This window comes from Monodon monoceros, unplaced genomic scaffold (genome assembly GCF_005190385.1).
Source record: "Monodon monoceros isolate NGI ecotype Baffin Bay Population unplaced genomic scaffold, NGI_Narwhal_1 Super_Scaffold_16, whole genome shotgun sequence".
Classification (NCBI taxonomy): domain Eukaryota; kingdom Metazoa; phylum Chordata; class Mammalia; order Artiodactyla; family Monodontidae; genus Monodon; species Monodon monoceros.
Genome location: NW_021703772.1, coordinates 921,934 through 941,941, shown reverse-complemented (window position 1 = coordinate 941,941; position 20,008 = coordinate 921,934). Strand labels below are relative to the sequence as shown.

Sequence of the window (20,008 nt, the reverse complement as noted above, 5' to 3'; positions counted from 1 at the left end):
CCAGAGTTCAGGGGTCCTGCCCAGACTCCCGGGAGGCCACCCTCAGAGGTATCCCTATGCGCCCGTCCTCAGCTTGGAGGGTTTGGCAGGGGAGTGGGCAGCGCTTTGGGGAGATCAGAGCCTGGATGGGAGAGTCTGGGGTGCTAGACACCCCTTTGCTTCCCAGACCTCGGCGGGCAGAGTGCCCTCAGCCCTTGTGCAGCCCTGGAGGCACAGAGAGATGCGGGTGTGGGCAACGGGGGCAGCAGCGGGGGGCGGGGCTCAGACGAGCCCAGGGCCCGGGTCAGGGGCGCTGCCAACAAAGGTGCTGGTCCAGCCCATCCAGCTGCGGGCCCTGGGCCAGCTCCCTCCCCACCGGGGACCTGTATTCACGGCCTCCGCAGGACCAGCCAGACAGGACAGGCCGTGCAGTCCCTGACAAGAGAACAGAACGGGTCCCTAGGATCCCAAACACGAAGGGCGGGGCGACCTTTCACCTTACCTTGCAGCTAAACTGCAGCTTCCCGTTAATAGGAAAACAGTCAGAGAGGGTTCAGTGCCTGCACCGCGGCGATTCCCGGGAGGAAGCTCCCGGCATGCGCGTCCAGTCCGGCCTGAGTCTCGCCAAACTTTCCCGCAAACTCTCGTGCCCCGGGTTTCGACGACCCTCATCTCATGTTGGATTTTAAACTGACGTTAAAGTTGATGCTAAATGTATCCTCCGACTGACAGCAAAGCCTGGATTGACTTCTGTGATGTTTGCGAGGCCAGTGTGTGTCATCTCCTTAGCTCTGTAGGTGGGACATACAAATAGCTACTTCCTGGGTTTTGGAGTGTGAGAGGGTGGGGCACCCTGGGCGATCCTAGACCCCGGTTCTGCTGTGTTAAGAGCAATGTTTTAAAAATATATATAAATAAATAACAAATAAATTAATTTTCAAAAAGCAATGTTTTAAGTCCAAACGTCAGTGGGAAATACTCAAAAGTATCTCTTTACCTCTTAGTAAACTCAGCAGGCTGGTACCCAGCTGTCCCTCTGGGGCACTGGCCATGGGAGCCGGAGGGCACGTGGGATGCAGCCTGGCCAAAGCTCCCACCTCACGGGGCAGGCGCGAGCCTCCGGGGTCCTCTCTGGTTTGTCACAACTGTCACATTATGAATGACACAGGGACCCATATGGGAAAGGGGCCGAGCCCCCCATGAGGCCCTGAGAATCACAGCACACAGAGCAGGCACCTCGAGAGCCCCAGGAACGCTTGGTTTTTCTGTGAGGGTGCTCTGCTTTTGTGGTCAACGTGTCATTCGTCACCACGTGGCCAGGGGCTCGTCTGCCTGCTCAGCGCCTGGAGAACGGGGGTGACTTGCTGCCGCAAGTCGCCCGTCCATCCTCATCGTAGTGGAGCTGAAGCACGTGAGCCATACCTGTGGCAGCGCCCTGAGACTGCTCAGTCCTGATTCTCCGAGGCAGAGCTGGGTGGTGCCCTCCGCTGGGCTCCTGGCCCCTCGCCACGGGTGCAGGCTTCCACCCCACGACCTGGTGTCCTCACCCAGGGCGCCCTGACCACAGGGAAGCAGCATCATGCTGGACCGGGGGTGGGTGGGGGAACAGCAGTTAATCGATGGTGTCCAGAGCCTGGCCCTTGTAGCACCTGCCAGGGCACAACTAAACAAATACCCAGGCACGTGATGCCACAGCAGGGGCTGCTCGCTGGGACAGGCTCCCACTGACCTTCTCCCAGCAGAGACCCACCCCTACCACTCAGGTGGTGACCTGGCCGTGGCGCCTTGGGCCGGACACCCTGAGGCAAAGCTGCATTTCCCACCAGGCAGCCCTGGGGGTCCTGCCGCTCTGGCTGAGGCTGCGGGTTTCAGGCCGTCTGGGACCTGGCGGGCTGTCTGTGAAAATGTGAGCGGTGGGCCTCTGACGGCCTCCTCTGGCCCAGGATGTCAGGACAGGCTGGCTTTAGCCGTAGGTTTGAAACAGAGCATCCGTGGAGACTCCCAGCTGGTAAATAGGACGAGAAGCCCGTCGGTACCGGCACACAAGGTCACTGTCTGCCCGGAGGGCCAAGGGGACAGAGGGCACCGCCTGCCTTCACGACGCACCTCTGGGGTGCGGCAGGTTGCAGACCCTCAGGCAAAAGCAGTCGTTTGTGCTTTTCACGTCAACTGTGGGAAACCAGAAGTGAAATTTCAAAACCAGGCTCAGTGTGTGGCAGGCATCAGCCTGTGGGTTCCACCACTGACTGGGAGACTAAGACACCCCTGGGTCTACAGGCAGCTGGACCCAGGAAGCCCGCCGCGGGCAGGCACCAGGAGCTGCCTTCATTCCCAGGCCCCCACGGCTGCCGGGTCAAGGCCCCGCAGGGTGGCCCCGGGTGAGCCGGCTGGTCCTTCCGGAGCTACAAGACGCAGCTTCCGGGCGGCGCTGTGCTGACCTTGGCCTCCAGACCAGGAACTGCCTAGCCCACCTGGCCGGGTGGCCCTTGTCTCCAGGGCTCTGGGAGACAGAGGTCGGTTACCTGCCGCGCTGCTCGCTGGCGTCAATGGCTCGCGGCTCCCAATCTGCTCTCGGACTGAGGAGACGCCTCTCTGGATTGCAACACTCCCCTCCCGGTTACGTTGACACAGGACATCTTCCTGTTTTGGAACAAAGAACACACACCTCCCTCGTTTCCCTGGGCTGCCCCCACCCGTCCACCGGCCAGGCCGGGTCAGCCAACCCCGGGCCCAGGCTTCTCCTGCCCCGACGTGCCACGCTGGGCACCCCTCAGGGCTGCACGAAGTGGGGTCCTGCCCGAGGCCTACACAGACAGGGCGGCCCATGCAGCCTGTGGCGTGACGGAAGGACATCTGAGGAACTCCAGACAGGATGGCTCCCCGGACGGGAGGTTTGGCCACAGCTCTGAGAAAAGAGCCAGAGGAGCTGAGCAAAGAAAGGGACAAGCCTTCCAGGCAGAGGGAACAGCACGTGCAAAGGCACAGAGACATTTGTTAGACTGGAGCGAAGGCAGCAGTGTACCTGGTGGGAGGCCCCGATGATGCACTGGTCCAGGTGGTGCAGCTCTCAGGTGGGCGGAGGGCGGGCCGAGCAGGACTCTGGGCTCAGGGACTGAGGGAAGGAGCCCAGGGACCGTGTGGCTGCAGACAAGATGGCCAGGGCAGGAGCAGAGTCGAGGGGCCTGTCCTGCGGACCGGGTGGTCCCCCCGCTGCCAGCAGGCAGGGGACCCCCAGGGTGGGCACAGCTGTGGGGCTGGCACCCCCTCCAGCAGGAGAAGGTTCCTCAGCTGTGGCAGGTCAGCACCAGGGCTGGGCAGGGCTGACACACCTGTGACTCCAGAGGCCCAGTGCCGCACAGGTGTTACCAGGCCAGTACCGGGCCCCAGCCACCATGGCCGGGCCAGACCTGAGGCTGCTGGCCCCAGCAGGGGTCTGCACAGGCCCCCCTCACACAGGCCTCCACCTCTGTGCCCAGCTCCCTGCAGCTCCTTCTGCCTAGCAGGCCCTCACCACCCCTCCCACCCTGGGGTGGGCCCGCCTCTCCCTTCTCCAAGGCCCAGCTCCGAAGCCCCCACGGACTTTGCCCAGCAGCCCCCCGGGGTTGTCCCCTCCTCCAGGCCCTCAGGCCCTTCAGGCATCTCCTCTCAGCTCCCAGGAGGCTGTCGCAGACCCCAGGTCCTCTGCCCCACCCGCCGGCCGCCGGTAGGGGCTTCTGCTTCTCTTCTTGCTGACACTGCATCAGTTGGAGCTGCCAGACTGGGTCCTGGCCCAGAGGGATCGCTTGGTAAGGAAGATGTCGGGGCATTGGGGAAAGAAGGGAAGGAAGGAGCGAGGGAGGGGGCGCCCGCTGGGCCTCCCTGTGCAGGACAGGGCCAGGCTAGCGGTGGCGTGGCAGGCCTGCCCTGGGCCAACAGGGACATGTCTGGCCCCCCTTCCCTGAATTTCTTTCTGCCCACCACTCGGGGCCTGTCCCCTTTGCCTGTTCCTCCCAGATGGACAGGGCGCCCTGACCCGGCAGGGCTGTGAGGGTCTCCAGGTGCTCAGGCCATGCCCGTCCATCCTGGCTAAAGCTTGTGGAGTCCCTGCCACCCCAGGATGCCAGACGAACCCAACCCAAGCAACGAGTGCTGAATGCAGGGCTCTGCTGAGCTGAGGGGCAAGTCCCCATGGGGGAAGGTCGCGTGCAGTCACTTGTCGACCATGGAGGCTCCGTGCAAGCCCGGACGCCTCCCTGGTTACTGAGGCCCAGGCGTCAGATCCCTAAACACAGAACGGGAAGTCCTGGCAAGCTCCAACCCAGCCCCTTGAGAGCTGTCAGAAGCAAGAGCTACTCAGAGAGCATCCGGTCCAGTGCCTCCCTGGCCTGGTCACCCACAACGCAGGGCTCCTTCGATGTCCCAGGACGCCAGCGGCTCTGCTGGGCTGCCACCCTGGGCTGGGCCTGGCTCCTCCTGCAGGGAGTCTTGGTCGCATTTATTCGACCCACGTGCTGACTCAGAAGTTGCAGAGGCTCCCCAGTGAGCACCCCTTGGTTACGTGCGTGGAGACCAATCATCGGGGCCCTCAGGTGTAGATGGGCAGAGGAAATACTCCAAAAGGATCAAGAATGGACATGTCCTCAGTGTGTACATATGTGTGTTTATACACGTGGAGCATATATTTTCTAAAGTGAGTCTTTCCGGGAGCTAAGCCAGAATCAGCAAACTGTGGCCCTGGGCCAAATCTGGCCCACTGCTTCTTTTGTAAATAAAGTTTTATTAGCACACAGCCACACCCTTGTAACCGCCTTCTCACCACCACAGCAGGGCTGAGTAGTTTTAACACAGCCTGTAGGTCTGCCAAGTCTGAAATGTTGGCGCTCTGGTCACATAAGAAAAACGCTGGGGCCCCCTGAGCCCAGCCAGGTGTACCAGGCTGGGCATCCTTCGGGGACGGAGAGGGAGGGGCGGCTGGAGGGCAGAGGGCAGCTTGCCAAGATCTGTTTTTCACTGACTGGACTTTGTTGGCTCCTCCTCTCCCACCGAGGGTTCAACACCCCTGCTTCCAAGCCTTCACGTGCAGGACAAGCATTGATAACGGCCTGGTAACAACGACACACAGCAAAAGACAGCAGGTGGAGCAGAAACCCGTCGACCAGGCTCGCCTCCTGGACGCCCCCGTGTCCTCCGGTGCCCGTCGTCCAGTGCAGGGCCTGCTGGGAAATGCTCCGGGCACTGACCGCGGCCAGTGCGGCCCTGGGGCACAAGGCGGCAGGTTGGGTGAGGACCATGGCCTCCCACCCACTGCTGGTGGCTCCCCCAGAAGCCCTGAGTAAGCCCCTGTCCCTCCCCAGCCGGCTTCTGCTGGGGCCTGGCCCCTCTAACCTGACCCCCCGCGTCATGGCGGCTGGGGGGAGGCAGACAATAGGACACATGCACAAGGAGATGTTCCAGGTAGGCCACTGAGACACAGCGGTCAGTGCCCTGAGTGGCCTCCTCCCTGGGGTGGGGGTAGGGGAGGCGGTGACCTGCATGTCCACTGCCCCCAGATCATGGACGAGATCAAGCAAGGCATCCAGTACGTGTTCCAGACCCGGAACCCCCTCACGCTGGCCGTCAGTGGCTCAGGGCACTGCGCACTGGAGGCCGCCCTGTTCAACCTCCTGGAGCCGGGGGACTCCTTCCTGGTCGGGGTCAACGGCATCTGGGGGCAGCGGGCCCAGGACATCGGGGAGCGCATCGGTAAGAGACGGCGTGGGCGTGGGGTGCGGCCCTTCTCTCCATCCTTCCCCAAAGGCCTCCCTCCTCCGGCACGAAGCCTGGAAGCCCCCCTCTCCAGGTACCAACCTCGGGCCCTGAGCACTTACCCCCCTTGGAGGCCCTTCACGCATCCCCCTGCCTGCCAGCCTGCTGTCTCCTCCAAGTGGGCGTCGGGATGCTCAAGGGGCCCCCATCCCCCTGGTCTCCCGGAGTTTGGGGAACAGCTATTTCCGGAGCCCGTGGTGGGGACGGCACTGCAGGGACTCCTCTGGTCTCAGCACGAACCCAGAGCATCCCCGCAGCTGTCTGAGGTCCCCAGGGGCCACCTCCACTCTGTCACAAGACAAGGTTTCAGAAGCTGACATCCCCCCCTCAAAATCTCAGAAACAGCTCTGTTTCTAGAGCTGCAAAATACAGAGGTATGGACAGGGTTTCCACTTCCAGAGTAAAATTTACTAAAGGAAGAGACAGAAGTCGAAAGCCCTAGGGTGCATTGGGTTTAATGATTTACCGCGGGTTTGGAAACATCACGGAACCCCTGCCTGGTGAGCTCCACACGTGGCCACACTCGGTCCAGGTTAATGGACAACCCCCGACAGCCCGAGGGCATCCTGACCCCTCACCGGGGCCCCTCCAGTGCACATGCCGGTTTTCAAGGGGAGCCCGGGTCAGGCAGGGTCCAGGACCCTGAGCGGACCTCGGCCACCCTCCTGGCCTGGGCAAGCCCCTCCCCTGCCTCCACCACACACCTCAGGCCCCTGAGGCTGGGATGGTCCTAGGGCCTCCCTGCCTCCTGCATATGACACTGGGGGCCTGCTGTGCACGGGGGTGCAGGGCTTCAAGAGACAGAGCAGGACAAGGGCCTGCCTCCCTGGAGCCCCAAGGCCCCAGAGGGGGCAAAGCCTGCTCCCGCACCCACTCAATCCTTCACCCAGTCATCCATCAAATGCATGGCCCCTCTGAAGCTACCCTCTGCTGGGAAGCACCCATCTGCTCAGCCTTGCACAGATGCTTCTCTACTTCCCATGTGGAGAGGGCTGCAAAGGACCAGGGTGCCCTGGCCTGGCTGGGCTCAGGGAAGGTGGGCTGGGGAGGGGACAGTGGAGCTGAGGGACCCGCTCTCATCCACGGCACCCCGGAACCTGGATTCACCGAGCACACTCCACCTTCCCCCTCCAGCAGCGGCTGGGGGCAGGCATGGGCGGCCCTCACAGGACCCACCTGCTCAGCCCGGCCTCTGTCCCCAGCACTGGCTCCCCTCAGCGTGCGGGGACTGCTCACCACTCACTCTGCCCCCAGGAGCCCGTGTACACCCCATGATCAAGGACCCTGGAGGCCACTTCACGCTGCGGGAGGTGGAGGAGGTATGGGGGGTGCGCCGGCCCGGGGAGGGGGCCAGTCAGCTGGTGGGGCAGGAGGGGTTGAGGGGCATCCAGCTCCCACTGCCCAGATCTGCACTGTCCCTGGGGAGGAGGACAGACGGAGGCCCCTTCCCCACACTGCGTCTGCCCATGGCTGTAACCTCTGTCCTCTCAGGCCCTGGCCCAGCACAAGCCCGTGCTGCTGTTCCTGACCCAGGGGGAGTCATCCAGTGGCGTGCTGCAGCCCCTCGATGGCTATGGGGAGCTCTGCCACAGGTGAGCCTGTCCCCTCAGGTGGGCCTGTCCCCACAGGTGGGCCTGTCCCCTCAGGTGTCCGCACAGGTGAGCCTGTCCCCTCAGGTGAGCCTGTCCCTCGGGGGAGCCTGTTCCAGGGTGGCAGTGCTGGGGGCAGAGCCAAGCACAGCTCAGACCCAGCCTGAGGACAGGGTGGGAGTGTGGTGGGCTGCTGGCCGGTCCCCCCAGCCTCTGCCGTGTGATGGTGGTGCAGGTCTTCGGGGGTCCTCCTGGCTCTGGGCCGAGGCTGGATGGACCCTCCCATCTGAGAGCAGGGTCAGGTGTCCCCCCAGCGCCACTGCCCTCCTGGCCCCATGACTAGGGAGGGCTCAAGCTGACCCTGCAGCCTTGGTGCCAGGGCCTGCCCCCCTTGCCCCGAGGTCCCAGAGCCCCAAAGCAGCACCGTCCTCCACTGCCTTCCGCCAGGTTCCCCTACCCCTGCACGGACTGCCCAGGGCCTTGCGTGGGGTCAGGTGGGATTCCCTCCTAGGACCAGCAGTCGTGCTCTGGACAGCTGACCACAGGATGGAAGGAGAGAAGCTCCACCGACAGGCAGGGTCACCCCGGCAGGGCTGCCATCCTCCATGGGGGCCTCGGGCCCACTGGGCACAGCCCAGCCAGGACCACCTGCCGCCTGGAGTCCTGTCCAGTGAATCAAGCTCACAGATGTCACCTGGGCTATGACTCCCATAGGTCCACGTGGAATACTCTTTGTGCCTTTTTTAAAGAAAATGTGGAGGTGGAGGAAAGTCAGAGGTTTCAGCTCAGGCTGTTTCTGGACTCTGTCCTCCCCATGCTCTGGACTTCTGCCCTGTGGGCTGTCAGCAGAAGAGATGCAGCCTTGTGCTAGGCTGGTCCCTGGACCCCACACGGCCCTTGGGCCTGAGCAGTCAGAGCACCCAGCCAGCCCCCAGGACACAGACTGCCTGGCTGGCCTCATGAGTACCTGGGTCCGGCCACCTGGGGCCCCCAGGGTGACGCTCGCTGTGCCGGGGGCTCACCCAGGTTCAGACACAGAGCTGGTCCCGGGGGGCTGAGAGCCCCGGAGGAGGAACCCTGTGGGAGGTGGGAGGCTCCCCCTGCTTCCCCGGTGGCCCTTCTAAAGGCTCTTAAGGCCCCTCCAGAAACCCCACCCCGGGGCAGAGTCTGAAGCCCCTCCTGCCCTCTGCTGCCCCTCCCCGCAGGTACCAGTGCCTGCTGCTGGTGGATTCAGTGGCATCCCTGGGCGGGGCCCCCATCTACATGGACCAGCAGGGTAAGGGAGGGCCCCCCGCCCAGCCACCCGCCGGTGGCCCGAAGCGCCAGAAGCCCTGGCTGGGAGGTGTGCTGTACCAGGGCCTGCGTGTCTGTCAGCTGCACACGGGATTAGGCGCTGGTCCCCACAAGGCGTGGGAGAGCCACCAGCTCCTCACGGGGCAGGACACGCTCCATAGACTGGCCACACCCCGTGTTTCTGCTGGGCCGTTGGGCCGGGACCGGGCGGCAGGCGGGAGGAAGGGACCCTCCAGGGGAGGCATTTGGAAAGGCACTCAGAGCCTTGGAAGAGGGGTGGGGGCAGTGCCAGGGCCCCTGCCAATCAGGGCGGAGACCCCCCCTAACGCCTGTCACACGCCGGGAGCACCGCTGACATTGTCACCTGCAGGCCAGCCCGGGGAAGACTTCCAGGCCCAGCATCTCCTCAGGGAGGAAAGCCCGGCTCCACTCTGGGTGGTGCTGTGTCCACGGCTGCCCGGCCCACTTGGCCTGGTCCGCTTTTGCCTCTGCAGAGGGCTCTGCTCCGCGGGATCCAGTGCTGAAGGGGGAGCCTTCTGGGCTGACCCCAAACCACTGCTCTGAAAGGACAGGCACACTGAGGGGCCCTGGGGATGGGAGCAGGGGGGCAGTGCTGTCCCCGGGATGCCCACCCTGGGCCTCCAGGCTGGCTGCCCCCACTGTGGAGGGAGAAGCCGGGCAAGGAGGCTCCAGCCTGAGGCCCAGGCCGCGGAGCAACAGGGCCGGGCTCAGGACCTCTGGCCTTCACTGCCCCCACCCCCTGGCTTCCACGGGACCTTGTGGGTCAGCAGACGTCAACCTAATGTCAGCAAGGTCGCTCGTGTTGCTGCTCCTGAATATTCATTGCTTGTGTGAACACCCCCACTTCACCCCTTTCCTCTCGGGAGAACTTTGGGTCCGCCCAGTTTTAGGCTTTAGGAATGAACCGTAAAGAACATTCCGGGTCCACCCGTCCGTGCACCTGGGCACGCAGTTGCCTCGGGTCCCCACCCTCAGGGAGTCAGAGACGGTGCAGGGCTTGGATCTGAATCCTGGTCCTTCGTCCTCCCGGCTTTGGGCTTGACCACCGCCCTCTGCTGCTGCCCCATAATTTGAAACTCCCCTCAGGCTGTGTGGGAGCCCGGGGGACGGGCACTGCAAGATGTGAAGGAAAAACCCGTTTGCTGCTCCACCCTCCGCCACCCCCCACTCTCGCCCAGCGCTTGACCCCAGACGTGTGGGTTTTCCACACCAGGCAGATGCTAACGGGTGCCCTCGTTAGCTCAGCCCACCTGCAATAGCGTCGGACCCCACAGGGTAAGGGTCTAGTCCTCCAACACTGTCCCTCCCATTTCCGACACCAGTTGCATGGTGGGTCCCAGGTTCCCGCAACTTCTGCTGGTCTCTCAGGACCTGGGCTGGGCAGCACCCCCGTGACCCCTCCCCCATGTGGGGCTCGGCCCCTGAACATGTGCCCCTCCCCTCCACAGGCATCGATGTCTTATACTCGGGCTCCCAGAAGGTCCTGAACGCCCCTGCAGGCACCTCGCTCATCTCCTTCAGCGACAAGGCCAAGTGAGTGTGCCCCGACCCCAGCCAGGGCTGGACGGGCAGCAAGGCCAGGTGGCCCCGAGGAGGGAGGGACAGAGCAAGGGAAGGGACGGCTCCTCGGGCCGTGCTCTGCAATGCTCCCCCCAGCCTGGACAGGTGCCCGCCCTGGACAGGTGAGCCCATTCTCTGGGTTCCCAGGGAGCGGGGTGTCTGGGGCAGCCTGAGGGCCATGCGTGTGGCCGAGCGGCCTGGCCAGGCTGGCCTCCAGAAGGCGCTCCTCATGGACCCGGGGCTTGTGTATGGGCTGCGGGGCCCAGCGTTCCAGCAGGTCCCTGGCCTCAAGCCAAGGATGGGGGGCAGTGCCAGCCCGCTGCTGCCCCCACCCTGGCTCAGCATCCAGGAGCAGATGCGGGAGCTGCTCCCCGGGCTAGGCACAGGCCCCCTTCACCCGCTGCACCCTCAACATCCCCATGTCCCTGCTGTCCAGACCCTGAACCAGGCCTGGGTGAGCTGGGGGAGGGGACTGAGGACCGGCCCCAGCAGGCCGTTACCGTGAGCTGCACCCAGGTGATGGAACAGAGAGGATGTGAGGTGAGATCTGGAGGTCTTTGTGGGTGGGCGCAGTCTGAGAGGCCTGGAGGCAGGTCAACGAGGCATCTGGGTCTGAGTGCGGAGGTCAGACCGCGGCGCCCGTCTGTTCACGTCCACCTGGAGCTGTTGGAGAACCCCTGTATTTAACGGTTCAAGGTCAGCCAGCATCGCCTGGGACCCGAGAGCAGAGGAGCCCACGGGGGTGCAGGGGTTGGGGAGACCAGGGGGAAGGAAAGGAGAGAACAGGACGGGCCGGGTGGGGAGGAGAGGGCTGCCAGGGCAGCCTGGGGTTACCTGGCCCGGGGACGCAGCTCTTCCCAGGCTGCCCCAGAGGCCCCTCCGGCAGACCCCAGCTTCACAGTTTCTTCCCCAAGGCTGCACTTCTTCTAGGCAAGGTGAGGCCTCATCTTTAGACCCCCAGCCTCAGTGTCCTCTCTGTCACTTTCTTACGGGTATACTATTTTTATTTTAATTACGTTTAAATTTCACCATTAAACACTGAGCGTAAGTATATGCTGACCCTATGTTCAGATTTTTGAAACAAAGATAAATGGACGGATAAGGGAAGTGAGCAATAAATGTACCATGTATCAAACAATTAGAGAAAATCTCAGGGGTGACCTAATTCTGTGCCTTTATCCATTAGGTATACATTTAGCATAGGGACCAGCCAGGTAACTGGAGGACTGAACAGAGAGGCCCTTGACCTCAGACCTGAGACAAACCAAGGATTCTGCCCGTGTATAAAAACCACTGAATTCGGAGGAGCAGTAGTAAACAAGGATAGGTATTAAGGAATGGAGTCCCACCAGCTGGGATTGTGGGGCCAGCCTGCAGTAAACGGGGCTGCCTGGAGCCTGGAAATGTTGCAGCTCAAGTCCGGGCCTGTAGGTTAGAACAGCAGTCTGGAGACTCCACGGGTAGTGCATTCTTCAAATTTTCCGGGTTTTCCAACAAGTTCCCAGGACACTTTCCTCATACAGGATCCCCTCTGCCATTCTTACGTGTTTGAACTCACCATGTAGCAGACCCTCTGGTCCCCCTTTCTCTGACCTGAGCAATGAGTTGGGGTGACTCCATGGGAATCAGCCTGGCCCGAGTGACAGGCGCACACCCTCGAGGCAGAGGCACAGCTGGGCCCCAGGGGCCTGAATACAGACACGGGGGTCCTGGGGGCCCCACCCATCTGGCTCACTTCTGAGCAATGGGGGGCTGGGGGCATTCAGGCTGATTCTCCTCCCCAGGAATAAGATCTACACTCGAAAGACCAAGCCCTTCTCCTTCTACCTGGACATCAAGTGGCTGGCCAACTTCTGGGGCTGTGACGACAAGCCCAGGATGTGAGAGAGGGGGCGGGGCTGGAAAGGGGGTGGGTGGGTAGGGGGAGGGAAGTGCTAAGGGATGGGAGCCTCCACCCTCATGCCCTCACACCCCAGCTGGAGCCCCGGGATTCACCAGTGCCAGGCCTTCAACGCCCCCAAAGGGGTCCCCCCCGTTCCTCCGAAGCCCCCCAGTCATGGCCCCCACCCCGCTTTCCATGTGCCCTCTCCTCCCAGAAGTCCCAGCGCATCTGCAGGCACTTTGGACCTGGCCTGGCACATCTTCCCAATCCTGGGCCTTGCTTTACCCATCTCTCGGGGGGGGGGGCAGGGGGGCTCTCTGTGAGGTGGCTTTGACCCTAACCCGAGGCCCCTTACGTGACACACGTAGACAAGGACACCAGGAACTGCGCCCTATGCAGTGGGCCCAGTGGGGCACTGGGGCCACAGGTGGGAGCCAGCGCCTGGTCTCCAGCCCAGTCAGCCTCTTCCCGCAGCCCGGCCAGTGCCCTGCTCTGAGCCAGGCTCTCCCCACATCTGGCTGCAGGTCTGTAGCCCCCAAGCTGGACCGCGCTCCCCTGGGTGGGGGCCGACCCGTCGTCAGAGAGCCTGGGCCAGCTGGGGCTGGGAGAGACACAGTCACTGCCCTGGCCCCGCCCAGTGACCTGGCCACGCCCTCCTGTCTTCCAGATACCATCACACCACCCCCGTCGTCAGCTTGTACAGCCTGAGAGAGAGCCTGGCCCATCTAGCAGAGCAGGTGAGCGGAGGGCAGCCGAGCGGCGTGGGGCTGGGACCCGGCAGGTGCTGAGGCTGGCGAACCGCTGGGCGGCCCCCACCGCCCCGAGATTCCCTCAAGCTGATTGGGGGCAGGGGGTGAGAGGGATGCTAAGACTCGGAGAACTGCTGGTTGGTTTGCTGAGGGGCCCGCAGGAAGGAAGAGGTGCTGGGGGCCTTGCTGGAGAGTAGCCCTGAGTGGGGAGGGAGATAGGCTCTGGGCAGGCATGGGGGGGGCGGGGGGTGGTGAGCCGGCTGCCAGCTGAGGGTAGAGGCCCCGGAGGACAGAGCCCTGAGGGCAGATGCGGCGACAGGGCAGGCGTGGACCCCCTTCCAGGCCCTAGGTTCTTAGTGACGTGCTCAGCGCGGGCCTGGCTGAGCAGAGGGCCCAGGTGGGAGGAAGAGAGGGCGGGCGGCCAAGAAGTGGAGCCGGGGGGGGGGGGTGAGACCACCGTCAGGAGGCTTGGCTGTGCCCTCGGCCACTACCCGCTCCAGGGTGTGGGCAGGAGCCACGTGGGGACAGCTGGGTGTGACCACGACCAGGGTGGTGCCTTGGCCCAGTGCAAGGTCCACACTCTCGGGACCCAGGAGGCCAAGTCTGGCCCAGGCCAGGAAACACAGCCCCAGGACGGCCCCCAGGGGCCCTGCCAGCTGCCGGTCCAGAGGCCGGGAGAGACCTGGGCCAAGGCCTGCCTCCAGCGAGGCTGCAGTGCTGCACCGGCCACGTCTGCCCCCTGCGTCCACTCACGTCGCCACCGGCCCAGGGCTGGGCTAGACTCGAGGTGTCCCATGGGCTGGGTGGCCACCTGTGCAGCCGAGAGAGAGGCCGGGAGCTGACACTTGCGGGGCAGGGGACTGGGCCACGGCTGTGAGCTGTGCCGGCAGGAGAGGCTGGACCCCCGTGGAGTGGGGACTGTGGGCTCAGCGGCTGGGAGGGCAGGAGGCAGCGCGCAGCCCAGAAGCCTTTCTGCCCCCGGCCAGCCCCCCACCTCTGGCCAGGTCGTCCCCACCCCTCCCAGGGGCCTGGAGGATCCAACAACCGGCTGGGCCGCCACGTCCCCCTCCCAGACCCAGACTATTTCCACCTCCCTGAGGTAGCCCAGGCCCGGCCCCTGGGGCAGAGTCAGGGCCCTGAACCTGTGGCTCCAGGGGGCTCCCGAGGCGCTCAGGGTCCAGGCCAGGAGAGGAGTCCCTCCCCCGGCCAAAGTTGCCCCCCCCCCCCGCCGGTGGATGCCAGCCAGTTTCTCCCTCTCTGCCCACCGAGGAGGGCCCCCAGCCCACCCTGCCCACCCCACTGCCCTCTCCCCACCCAGGGCCTGGAGAAGAGCTGGCAGCAGCACCGCGAGGCCTCAGAGTACCTGCACGAGCGCCTGCAGGGGCTGGGCCTGCAGCTCTTCGTGAAGGATCCGGTGAGGAGGGCGGGGGCAGAGGGCATCACATGGCAGTGGGGGGAGGGCGAGCTCCTGTCCAGCCCCCTTTATGGATATGCAGTTCTGGTGGGGGCAGGGGCGGTCCTGGGGTCCCCGTCATTGTCACGCTTTCCCGGCCTCTGGATCTCAGGACATTTAGTTGGATGCCTCCACCTCCCCCAGAGCCTCTCCGTCTGGAGTAGTTATGGGTGCTCCCTGAGCTGGAGGACGCCCATCGGCCTCCAGAACGCCAGCCAGACACCATCCTGGAGGGGCTGGGGGTAGGGGGTCAGCTGATAAGCCAGCCAGACACACAGAGGGGTCCCTGGAGGCTGGAAGCCCTGCCCTGAGCACCAGCCAGTAGGCGTGGCTCCTGGGGCGGTGGTGACCTCGCTCTCCTGGGGCCCCTTCTCCGTCCCCCACATGCACCCCTGCCCTCCCCTTTGGAGCCTGCGGCCAGGGCTGGCCAGGCCAGGGCAGGTGGAGCTGGCTGTGATGGCATGAGGTGGCTGAGCCCGGCCTGTCCTGCAGGCGATCCGTCTGCCCACCGTCACCACCGTGGCCGCACCTGCGGGCTACGACTGGAGAGACCTTGTCAGCTACGTCATGGACCACTTCAGCATCGAGATCACGGGCGGCCTCGGGCCCTCGGCGGGGAAGGTGAGGGGGGCCTTCTGTGCTGAGTGCGCCACATGCAGGCCGAGGTCAGCGGTCGTCTGCGGACCCGGGACAGCAGGGCATCAGGAAGGGAGCACCTTCTCTGAACCCCGGGGGCTGTACGGGGAGTGACCTAGGCCGCGTGGACCCTCCCGCCCACTTCCTCCCGCACAGGGGGACACCAGCTGGCTCTGCCCTGACCTCAGGCACAGCCAGGCAGGGCCGCAGACAGAGGCTGACATCTGCGCCCGCCCCGCCCCCGCCCTAGGTGCTGCGGATCGGCCTGCTGGGCTGTAACGCCTCCCGGGAGAACGTGGACCGAGTGATTGGGGCCCTGCAAGAGGCCCTGCAGCGCTGCCCCCGGAACAAGCTGTGACCTGACTGCTTGTCCCATGCTCACGCAGTGACTGGGGGGGGGGCCCAGGGGCAAACAGACTCTGCCAGGGGGACAGCCCCGGGGACAGGACAGCTGCTGACCCAGCCCGGGTGAAGGGGGGAAGGGCAGGGCCGGGCAGCTGCCCCCGCCCCCAGGGGCCCGACCCCTCCGAGTGGAGCTTCCTGGATGTGGGCTGTTTGGACCCTCAGCGCCTCCCCAGCGAGCGGCCATCCCCATAGGTCACTGGCCTGTGAATGTTCAATAAAGACACCTCTGGTTATCTGTCCTCACTATGTGGGGCCGGGCTGCGGAGGAGTCTGGCAGGAAGGCCCCCCGCTCCCTGACTGCACCTCTGTTGTGGGGAGCTCAGGGAGCGGATCCTCGCCCGGGCCTCCCCAGGACTGGAGGATGGGGTGTGTGACCGTCAGCTGGGCCGGGCGCCCTGACACTGCACACCCTGGGCCCAGACCTTGAACCTGCAAAACACATCCTCACGTACGACCTCCACGGAAGGCCCGCAGGGTCGCAGGACTAGGGCACCAAGATGTCCAAGGACAAACAGCCAGGACTAGAGCCCTGAAGACTCAAGGGCACACCACAGGCACGCAAGCCACTGCAGGCGCGGAGCGTCTGGGAGTTCACAGCCCTGGGGCCACTCTGCCCTCGAATGTGCAGCGAGGGCGGCCCCCAGCCCCCAGCCCCTCCCCCTCCTCTGCCTGGCTCCCCCTGACCCCTGTCCCTTCGCTCCTGCCCCTCACTGGTTTCTGCCTATGCCAGGCTCCCTCGCCTCTCCTTCCTGGGAAGGGTCAGGCCAGGCCAGAGCAGCGTGTGCTGCGGCCACAGCCACGTCCACACTTCCAGGTCCTCACGCAGAACCTCCAGTCCTAAGAACCTCCAGGATGCAGGCCACTTCTCCCTCTGGTTGAGATGGACACCCACACCCCATGCAGCCCTGTGTCTTTGTGGAGGGCTGGGGCTGGCTGGCTCCACCCCGTTGCTCACCCAGCTGGGCGCTGGACACAGCTCTGGGCACTGGGGTGGGGCTCTGAGCAGACCCGAGGCCCGCTGCCCGTGGTGCTCACAGCCACTGGGAGAGATGGCACTGATAGGGGGACCCAGACACTGTCACAGGGTAGCTGTGATCAGCACAGGAGCTGAGAGGCCAGAGGGTCTGAAATCCCACTTTTAAAGTCCTGTTTGCTCGTGTGTTTCTGTTACGGCCTGTGCTGTTTGGCTCCTCCCTAGGAAACCTCTGCCTGCCGTGAGGTCCTGAAGGCCTGTTCCCACGTTTTCCTCTAGAAACTTTGTGGTGTCAGGTTTTATGCTGAGGTTTATGACCCACCTCACGTTGACTTTGTGCGTGGAGGCGAGAAGGGGGCAAGGTGCATTTTTATCCAGACCGATACCCAGTCTTTCCCATGTTTGTTAAATAGCCCTTCCTTCCCATCTAGTTGACACGGCCCCTTTGCCAGCTGACCATAGGTGCAGGCCTCCTTCTGCCTCTGTTCCCGTTCATTGCTCAATTTATCCGCCCTTATGTCCACACCACACTGTCTTAAGTACATCAGCTTTATAGAGAGTTTTGAAATCACGTAGTGCGCGTCCTCCAGTTTCATTCTCCCTTTTAAAGATTGTATTTCCTATCCTAGATCTTCTGAATTTGCATATAAATTTTAGTCATCTTATCTATTTCCTCAGAATAGCTTACTGGAATTTTGGTGGGAATTGCACTAAATCTATATATCAAGTTAAGGACAATGGAAACTATTAAAATATTACAAATTCTTGTTCATGAACATTAATTTAGGTCTTTTAAAATTAAACTTAGCCGTGTTTCCAGTTTTCAGTGTAGAGGTCTTACACATCTTTTATCTGATGTATTCCTAGGTGTTTGGGGTTTTGTTTTATATATAAATTTATTTATTTTTGGCGGCATTGGGTCCTCGTTGCTGCGCGTGGGCTTTCCCCAGCTGTGGTGAGGGGGCCACTCCTCATCGTGGTGCGCGGGCTTCTCAGTGCGGTGGCCTCTCCTGTTGCGGAGCACAGGCTCTGGGTGAGCAGGCTTCATGTCTTGGGGCTCGTGGGCTCAGTTGCTCCACGGCATGTGGGACCTTCCTGGACCAGGGCTTGAACCCGTGTCCCCTGCGTTGGCAGGAGGACTCTTAAGCACTGCACCACCAGGGAAACCCCGTGTTTGGTATTTTTGATGCTACTGTAAATGGTTTTTTTTTTTGTTTTTTTTTTTCCGGTACGCGGGCCTCTCACTGTTGTGGCCTCTCCCGTTGCGGAGCACAGGCTCCGGACATGCAGGCCCAGCGGCCATGGCTCATGGGCACAGCCGCTCTGCGACATGTGGGATCTTCCCGGACCAGGGCACGAGCCCACGTCCCCTGCATCGGCAGGCGGACTCTCAACCACTGCGCCACCAGGGAGGCCCTGTAAATGGTATTTTTAAATTTTCATTTCCAATAGTGATTCTTAATATATAGATTTATAGCTAACTCTTCTCTATAAGCAAACCTAGTAGTTTCTTTGTAGATTCCTTCCGAATTTCTATGCAATCAAGTCGTCTATGAATAACAACATTTTCACTCCTTCTTTTCCAGTGTTCATATCTTTTCATCATTTTTTCCTGCCTCGTTGCACAGGTGAGGACCCTGTACCAGGTGGCTCCCGATGGGCAGCTCGGAGCACACGGTCCGCGGGGGTCTCGCAGGCAGGGCCTCGTTCTCTGCCAGGGCTGTGCATCATGGCAGACACTGTGCTGAGCAGTGGGGCTGCAGATGACGTGGTCCCGCTCCACCACCTCCACGACCACGTTAGGGTTTCCGGAGATGCCATGCGCTGCCCACTCTCCCCGGGTCCCGCCAGCACCTGCACCTGCACCTGCGGGGCTCTGACCCCACTCGGAACCCACAGCCTTCCGAGTCACTTACCCTCCGCGCTTCGGAATGAATATGTCTAACAAGGCGTCCAGTGAACTGCTAGCTAATGCCCCCAGGTCTTCTTTGCAGGATGTAATCAAAACGGTGAACTAGAGTGACGTTCTACAGGATGTCCCAATGATAAAGGCCCATCAGGCTTATGCTGTGACACAAAGCACGAGGATGAACCTGGGGCAAGATCACGAACTTACGTTGTTGCCTCTTCCAAGTGAATGCAAACTGTTTCCGATCCTCCTCTCTAAAGGGGGTTGAAGAGAATGCATTTCCCAGATCAGTAGTCACCTAGCACGTCCCAGAGGCTGTGCTGTCTGTCTTACTAAAGAAACCACAAAGTACAGCACCTGGGTTGCAGGGTACGACTTGGTTCAGTTTATGTAATCCACTGCCAGTCACCACAATCCCACTGAGTTTTTATTTTTTAAGACACATTTTTAGAGCAGGTTTAGGTTCTTAGCAAAATTGAGAGGAAGGGTCAGAAATTTCCCATACACCCCCTACCCCTACGGGTATGTAGTCTTCCCCACTGTCAACACCCCCGACCAGCATGGTATATTTGCTGTAATTAATGAGCCTACACTGACATGTCATAATCATCTAAGGTTTAGAGTTTACATCAGGATTCACTCTGGGTGCTGTACATTCTACGGGTTTGGACAAATGTATAATGACTTGTGTCCACCATTATAGTATCATACAGAGTATTTTCACTGCCCTAAAATCCCCTGTGCTCCACCCATTCATCCCTACCCCTACCGCAAACCCTGGCAATCGCTGATCTTTTTGCCGTCTCCATAGTTCTGCCTTTTCCAGAATGTCATAGAGTTGGAAGCATACAGTCTGTAGCCTTTTTCAGATTGGCTTCTTTCACTTAATGATATGCATTTAAGCTTCCTCCATGTGTTTTCATGGCTTGATAGCTCATTTCTTTTGAAGTCTGAATAATATTCCATTGCCTGGATGGACCACAGTCTATTTATCCACTCGCCTACTGAAGGACATCTCAGTTGCTTCCAGGTTTTGGTAGCTATGAGTAAGGCTGCTGTGAACATCTGCATGCAGGCTTTTGTGTAGACGTAAGCTTTCAGCTGCTTTGGTTAAATACTAAGGGGTACGATTGCTAGATCATATGGTGAGAGTACGTTTAGTTGTACAAGAAACCACCACCTTGTCTTCACAAGCGGCTGCACCGTTCTGCGTTCCCACCAGCAACGAATGAGCGTCCCTGTTACTCCACATCCTCGCCAGCATTTGGTGTTGTCAGAGTTCTGCATTTTGGCCATGCTAATAGGGGTATAGTGGCACCTCATTTTAACTCGTATTTCTCCTGATGACCTATGATGTGGAGCATCTTTTCAGATGCTCATTTTCCATCCGCATATCTTCTTTGGTGAGCTGTCTGTTAAGGCCATTGGCCCATTTTTTGGTCGGGTTGTTTCTTTTCTTGTTGTTGAGTTTTAAGAGTTCTTTGCATATTTCAGATAACAGTCCTTTATCAGATGTGTGTTTTGCAAAATTTTTCTCCCATTATGTGGCTTGTCTTCTCATTCTCTTGCTATTGTCTTTCACAGAGTGAAGGTTTTTAATTTCAGTGACATCCAGCTTATCCACTGCTTTTTTCATGCCTTTGGCGTTGTATCAAAAAGTCAATACCATACCCAAGGTTATTTGGGTTTTCTCCCATGTTACCTTCTAGGAGATTTACAGTTTTATGCTTTACATTTTGCTGTCTGATCTATTTTGAGTTCATTTTTGTTAAGGG

The 20,008-nt window shown here is 61.2% G+C and overlaps 1 protein-coding gene across 7 annotated transcripts; it reads left to right on the top strand.

Moving 5' to 3' along the window:
- The first annotated feature begins 3,516 nt into the window (after positions 1-3,516).
- On the top strand, positions 3,517-15,957 carry AGXT (alanine--glyoxylate and serine--pyruvate aminotransferase). 7 transcript variants are annotated; one of them, XM_029225051.1, is made up of 12 exons: positions 3,517-3,764; positions 5,006-5,412; positions 5,508-5,700; positions 7,018-7,082; positions 7,255-7,355; positions 8,558-8,628; positions 10,115-10,199; positions 12,011-12,106; positions 12,776-12,845; positions 14,176-14,271; positions 14,803-14,931; positions 15,197-15,957. In XM_029225051.1, the coding sequence occupies exons 2-12, from the start codon at positions 5,182-5,184 to the stop codon at positions 15,302-15,304; spliced, it is 1,245 nt and encodes a 414-aa protein (XP_029080884.1). In that variant the 5' UTR covers positions 3,517-3,764; positions 5,006-5,181; the 3' UTR covers positions 15,305-15,957. The 7 variants fall into 7 exon arrangements, 2 of the variants coding, with proteins under 2 accessions (XP_029080884.1, XP_029080885.1); XR_003793898.1 differs by lacking the exon at positions 15,197-15,957 and having other exon boundaries at positions 8,558-9,941; positions 10,663-12,106; positions 14,803-14,837; XR_003793899.1 differs by lacking the exons at positions 14,803-14,931; positions 15,197-15,957 and adding an exon at positions 10,663-11,161 and having other exon boundaries at positions 8,558-9,941.
- Positions 15,958-20,008: the final 4,051 nt, after the last annotated feature.